The sequence below is a fragment of the Herpailurus yagouaroundi genome, unplaced genomic scaffold, assembly GCF_014898765.1.
Source record: "Herpailurus yagouaroundi ecotype Mexico unplaced genomic scaffold, PumYag 184, whole genome shotgun sequence".
Lineage (NCBI taxonomy): Eukaryota > Metazoa > Chordata > Mammalia > Carnivora > Felidae > Herpailurus > Herpailurus yagouaroundi.
In genome coordinates this window covers 30635981-30642736 of record NW_024412415.1, presented here as the reverse complement: position 1 = coordinate 30642736, position 6756 = coordinate 30635981, and the positions used below count along the sequence as shown (strand labels likewise).

The following is a 6756-nucleotide window of genomic DNA, read 5'->3' as shown; positions in this document are numbered from 1 at the left end:
TGAGTTCGAGCCCCGCGTCGGGCTCTGTGCTGACAGCTCAGAGCCTGGAGCCTGTTTCGGATTCTGTGTCTCCCTCTCTCTCTGCTCCTCCCCTATTCATGCTCTGTCTCTCTCTGTCTCAAAAATAAATAAACGTTAAAAAAAATTAAAAAATAAATAAATAAATAAACATTAAAAAAAATTAAAAAAACAGAATTACTGATAAGAATTAGGAGGCAAGTCAGAGGCATTTTGAAAACGGCTGGCCTGTGTGTACCACGGCATTAGATGCTTTTCTCAGGGGAGACTACCAGGCTTATGGCCACCCTCAGCAAGATGCGCCCTGAGGACCTCACTAGGAGGGAGGCCGCTGTTTCTTCATATTAAATTATGTAATGCTCTGAGCCTCCCTTTCTTTTTTAAGCCTCTGGCTTCATGGAGTAGTAGCCTAATAGAAAATAGCACTGAATGGGGAGTTAGATCCTGGGTTCTCATGCCAGTTCTGACACCTGCTGGCTGTACAACCTTGGGTAGGACATTCTCCTTTGGAGTCATCTGCAGATATGGCAATTGGAGCTTGGTTGACCAGACCGGACAAAAAAACCACGATGCGGGGTCTGCCAGAACTGAACTCACTTGGACAATGGTTGTCAGATAGGGCCTTTTGGTGGCCAGTTGGACTCTGTCATTTCCCCCAGAGAAGAGAAGGGACCCATCCAAGGTCACACAGTTAGTTAGAGGCAGAATCAGAATAGAACCCAGATTTCCTGACTCTTAGTTCTGTGTTCTGTCCAGAACACCACATCATCTCAAAAATCCTAGAGGAAGTACGTTTTCTCTTCCTTGCATCAAAGATCTCCCAGACATGCTACTAAATGTGGTCTCCATCCTGCCCACGCATCAAAACTGCTCTGGATTAAGTAGCTAAGTCCTTCCACTCTTTGCACACAAAATTATGTTCACACCAGTGGTTTGTCTGAGACCTGAAAGAGGCAGGCTGAGAGTTGACCTTTGCCCAAAATCACTGTTTAGGAGCAAGAAAGAAACAAGATCTGTGTTCCCTAGGGTATCTCACTTTGGAGTCAAGGAACAAAAACTCTGAGATGAATCTTCAGAAATCTCTTCCCCGGTCTAATCTCATCTTCCAGGTTATTGAATCATGCAGTGAACTTAGAGGGAGGGTCCCTCATGGGGGCAAAGAAATTCTTAAAAAGGAAGTTGAGGGTCAAGAGAAAGCCTTAGGGTTAGAGCCTCTGATATCTGGTCTCCACTCAACACGCAGAGAGGGCTCTGCACGCAGGGCTAGCCTATCATGGATGAGTGGAGCTCTCATCTTCTCCAATATATCAAAAACACGACAAAACCCAAAAACCTCCCCCTGCCAGACCCCATCCCAGCCACTAGCCCCTCCACATCTGGAATGTGAACAAACAAGATTAAGTGAAAGTTGAGGTGCTAGACAAGCCCTCAACACCATGGACAGGGAAGAGATTATCATTTTTCCCTGCCTGATATCTTCCTTGGATATTCTCCAAAGCCCAGCTCAAATGCTATTTCCAAAGACCCAGTCAGACCAGCCCAAGTTCAAATCCTGGCTCCACTGCCTATTTGCTGTGTGACCTTGAACAGTGGTTTGACTTGATTAGGCCTCAGTTTCTTCCCCTGCCAATGATAGATCATGATAATAACCACTGGGTGATTGGGGGCTGAGCCAAAGTCACTCTTGCAAAGGTCCCAGCATAGTGCCTAGAAAAGAATAGGACTTTAAATGTTGAATGAATAGCAAAGGGAACCAAAGCACCCATCTCTTGAGGTCTGACCCAGCACTTTCCTCTTTAGTCACTGGCTTCTCCCCCCTTTTTGCCCCAAAGGGGCTGCAGAAGCTTGAACCATCCTGTCCTTACCTTGCTGAGGTCCCCCAAGGCCATGACCTTGGCCACTGGCCTCCTGCTGAGCTGCTCCTTCACCCATATCTCTAGTTGTTTATTCCACTTCATGGTGAACACATAGAAGGCATAGGCCAGCAGCAGCAGCAGGCTTTCCCACCAGGCAATGAGGCTGTCCAGGAAGAAGAGAATGAGCATCATCAGGTCAAGGATGTAAAAGGAGACGTCACGGAACAAGGGCCACCACGTGAGATTGAGGATCTCCCGGGAGAAGAGGGCACAGGTGCCAATGACAAAGAGGATGTTGAACACAGCAGAGCCCACGATGGTACCAATGCCCACATTGCTGTGGGAGATGAAGACGCCAATGAGGGAGGTGAAGAGCTCGGGGGCAGAGCCTCCAGCAGCCATGAAGGTGGCACCTGCCACATCATCAGAGATCTGTAGCTTATCTGTGATGACACCCAGGGCTGGGACGAAGTACTCATCACACACGATGGCCAAGGCCACAAACACATACATCATGCCAAAGATGTGCAGCACCACCCAGCCCCGTCGCCGCTCCTCTATGCTGAACAAGTCTGGGGGGTACTCTGCCTTGGAGTGAAGGTCTGGCCAGCCAGGGGGCAGCTCTGAGGGACTGGAACTGGGTGCCTCTGGGATCGCAGCTGTTGTCAGGTTGGGGGAGGAAGCAGGGGGCACAGCCGGTGCTGGCTCCACAAAAACACAGTGATGCACATGGATCTTTGGATTCACCCTGACCTTGGAGGTTGATGAGGTCCCGGGTGCTATGGAAGGTTTCTTTGCCAGCCCCCTGTAGGTAGCTGAGGATATTCCCATGGTCAATGCACTGGTCCTAGACAAAGGATCACTAACACTCCAGGTAGCAGTAGAGGCTTTGATTTCCTTTGGGCTACTGCCTGTCATGGTGCTTATCATCACTTGCCCCTCAGAGATGGCTGTGGTGTGCTCAAGGACCGTTCCCAGAGAAGTTGTCAGCCTGTTATTTCCCACTAACCCCCGCGGCTTGATCGGGCTCTTACTGTCCACTGTTCTGGGGGTAGTCACAGTGTTCTTTTCCGTTATACTCCTTGGAGAAGTCAGGATGTTTGTTTCTATTCCACTTATCTGGAAAGTTGGGGTGTTAATTATTCCCTTGAGAGTAGCTGGGGTGGTTTCCTCCACCATTCTCTTAGAGGGGTTAGTCTCCAATATTTTGGTGGTTGTCATAATTTCACTGTCCTTCACTGTTGTTCTGGGGGTGACCCCATGTCTCCTTGTCATTGTCATGAGTGTGGATGGGGCATAATTGCCTACTAGTCTACCAAGTGGAGATGGGGTGTATTTCTTCACCTTTCCCTTGGCTTGAATTGGATTGTAGCTCTGCATTTCTCCCCTGGGTGGTGGTGTTGGGGTGTAATTCTTCACTGTTGGTCTGTTTGAAGTTGGGGTGTAGTGACTCAGTACTCCACTGGGTATGGTTGTGCTGTCTCCCTTCACTCTTTCTATGTCTCCTGCTGTGTACTTAATCTTGGGTATTGTTGGAGTGATGTTGGCTGTTCTTCTGGGTGGATCGTGTGTATTCTTCATTGTTATCCCAGGTGTTGCTTCACGAACCCTGCCCACCGTGGCTTGGGGCACCGTGGCTTGGGGCACCTCCATTTCAGAGCTAGCTCTTGGAGGGTCACTGCTCACCATCATCATCTCATTGTCAGGGAGGTCACGGCTGGCCAGTTTTACGGAATGTTGGGAGGAGACTGCTGCCCACAATGAGGGGAGGCCCCGGGGGCTCCTCAGGTGCTGGTAGGTGGAACCGATGACCAACATTCCCAACAGGAAGAGGAGGCGACTCCAATGAAGCCGCTTTGGCCGGAGTAACCGCCTCTCCCGTGCCCCCATTCTGATCAATTTCCCCATGATGGCCAGCTATGCCTGGCTACGGAAGGCCTTTCATTCTGTCCAGGGAAAGAGGGGGTCTGTTCTGGGATTCAGGTTAGTGATCAGTGAAGAATTCTCCATGAAGCCCAGCCAGGGGGTATCCACAAACCTGCAGGGGGAAAAAAGAAGAGGTTATTTGTCCCTTATGAGGAGAGCTGAGAACCATCAAACCATCATCTAGAAGAGTGGACCTTTGTGCTAGGAGGCAGTTGTTTCTGCTGGGACAAAAGTACCCCTGCCACCTGTTCCCAGAGAAAAATGCCTGCTCTTGGGAAAAAGCATTAGAGGTCCTCTGTGTAGACATGCCAGCAACCAGGTTCCTGAGCTGGGACTACCTAATCCTCTTTGGGATCCCTGCAAGAGGTCTGCCAGTGTCCCCCAAGTCCAAGCCTGACATACTGGGAGCTCAGTCATCCATAGTTGGTGCCCCAGGCCACAGATCTCACCTTGTCAAAGGCAGAGGAAGGGAAAGATTTTAAGCTTCAGACAAAAACAGGCAGCAGTGGAAGGCAGCGCTGGGAACTCAAGTCTCTGTTGGTGATTTTTTATTTTCTGGTTTTGGACTGACTTAAAACAATTCCACCATATCATCCAGAGAGGACAAAATCTAATGCCATAGAGCTTCCCAGACAGTGTGGTGTGGTGGGAAGAACACGGAGAATGGAGTCAAAGGCCTGGATTTCCAGCTCAGCTGCTTACTGGGTGTGCCTCCCTGGACAGGCCGAACCTCATTGCCTCCCCTTTGAAATAAGCATGATAATGTATATGTTGATTATGCAAAGAGGGTCCCTGGAAGGAGACGTGGAGAGAGGAAACTGAGGTCAGGGATCTGAGGAAGACTTACTTTTCAGTATATCCTTTTTTAAAAAATGTTTATTTTTATTTATTTTTGAGAGAGAGAGAGAGAGAGAGTAGGGGAGGGGCAGAGAGAGGGAGATGCAGAATCTGAAGCAGGCTCCAGGCTCTGAGCTGTCAGCACGGAGCCTGACTTGGGGCTCAAACCCACGGACCGTGAGATCACCATCTGAGCCAAAGTCGGACGCTTAACTGACTGAGCCACCCAGGCGCCCCACTTTTCAGTATATCATGATGTTCAGATTAACTGTTTAACCTTTTTATCCTGTGCTATTTAATTGTATTTTTTTAAGTTTATTTATTTATTTTGAGAGAGACCGGGGAGGAGTAGACAGAAAGGGAGAGAGAGAAAATCACAAGCAGGCCCTGCACTGTCAGTGCAAAGCCTGACGCAGGGCTTGAACTCACGAAACCATGAGATCGTGACCTGAGCCAAAACCACAGGTCCAACCACAGGTTGGACGCTTAACTGACTGAGCCACCCAGGCGTCACTATGGTATTTTAAACTTAAATTTAACAGAAATAACAATAGTAATACCAATATCTATCCATGTAAATACTAATAACAATACCTATGTCACAGGAATGTTGAGAGTAAAAACACATAAGGTCTACAAAAAGCATTGTAGAGAGTCAAGTGCTACGTAAGGGTTAATTTTATATAAAGGGTTAATTTTATGTAAAATTTTAATTTTCTAATCTTATACAAAGGTTTATTTTATATTCTTCAGGAGGGAAGAAGAACGTGAAGGGCCCTCATAAAATGCTCAATTTATAAAGAACTAAATATTCATTAAATCTCTATTTAGTGTCCACAGATTATTATAAAACAATAGCTAGAAATGGTTGGGTTTGCATATAAAGTAATATATTAGAAGACTCTAATATATTAGAGTCTAGACTAATAGACTCTTAGGATGTTAAAGGTAGACTCTGCTAGTGCATAGCAGAGCAGGTGAGCCTTCTAATGCCCCATTCTTTCCAGCATACCATGCTAACTAGAGATGCAAATGCATTTATCTTTTTTTTTTAATTTGTTAATGTTTATTTATTTTTGACAGAGAGACAGAGAGAGAGAGAGAGAGAGACAGAGCATGAGCGGGGGTGGGGTGGGCAGAGAGAGAGGGGGAGACAGAATCTGAAGCAGGTTCCAGGCTCCAAGCTGTCGGCACAGAGCCTTACGCAGGGCTTGAACTCACAGGCTGCAAGATCATGACCTGAGCCGAAGTCAGACGCTCAGCCAACTGAGCCACCCAGGCGCCCCATCAAATGCATTTATCTTAAAAACCAAAACGGGGGCGCCTGGGTGGCTCGGTCGGTTACATGTCCGACTACGGCTCAGGTCATGATCTCATGGTTCCTGAGTTCGAATCCTGCATCGGGCTCACTGCTGTCAGCGAGCTTCGGATCCTCTGTCCCCCTCTCTCTCCCTCTCCCTCCCCACTCCCTCTCTCTTTTGCCAAAATAAACATTAAAAAAACAAAACAAAAAAGGAGCAAGCTAAAGGAGCAGTACAGAATAAGCGAATTTCCTTCTCTGTCCTTGATTCCTGTAACTGTATTTCCACCATCTCCCTGTAGCCGCCCTGTCCCTTGCCAGACGCTCAACTCCGTAGCAACCCGCTTGACTCTCCTCAAGACCTTTGGAGGGTCTTCCTATTCCTGGTGTGCCTGTGTTGTATAACAGAGCTGAGCTGGCACCCCAGCTGATCCCTCCTACCTAAGCACATCATTTACCTTCAAACCTGGACATCTGAGTGTCTTCTCAGTTCTGGAAACTTGTCAGAACCCAGGGTCTCAAAGAGTGAGTCTGAAGCTGGACAGCAGGGCACACCCCATTCTCCTGTCCCCAGCTCCCCTATGGAATCCTAATTCAAAGCAGGGTCGGGTGTGAAGGGCATCTCAGGGAAAGAATATCCGATCCCTGCTAATACCCACCTCTAAGAAGCTTATCAAGGCATTGTGCAAGTTCTGGGTCCCAGTGCCTCTGCCAGAGCCTGAGAGGGTGGACCTTTCACCCGGGAAAGAGATGGGCTCTCTAGTGGCCCCCTGCAGTCAACAGGGAACCGGGGGAAACTTCTCAAACTTGGCTCTAAGC

The 6756-nt window shown here is 48.2% G+C and overlaps 1 protein-coding gene across 4 annotated transcripts in view; it reads right to left on the bottom strand.

Moving 5' to 3' along the window:
- The window catches only part of SLC24A1 (solute carrier family 24 member 1), a 38731-nt gene that overhangs the window by 22997 nt on the left and 8978 nt on the right, over positions 1–6756 (bottom strand). For 2 of the 4 annotated variants that reach the window (XM_040493014.1, XM_040493017.1), the window contains exons 1-2: positions 6396–6531; positions 1884–3912 (exon numbers count right to left, since the gene is read on the bottom strand). In XM_040493014.1, coding sequence (XP_040348948.1) covers positions 1884–3782 — 1899 coding nt within the window. In that variant the 5' untranslated portion in view covers positions 3783–3912; positions 6396–6531. Of the gene's footprint in view, positions 1–1883; positions 3913–6395; positions 6532–6756 lie in introns of those variants that run through there. The other 2 variants (XM_040493016.1, XM_040493015.1) reach the window with 2 other exon arrangements.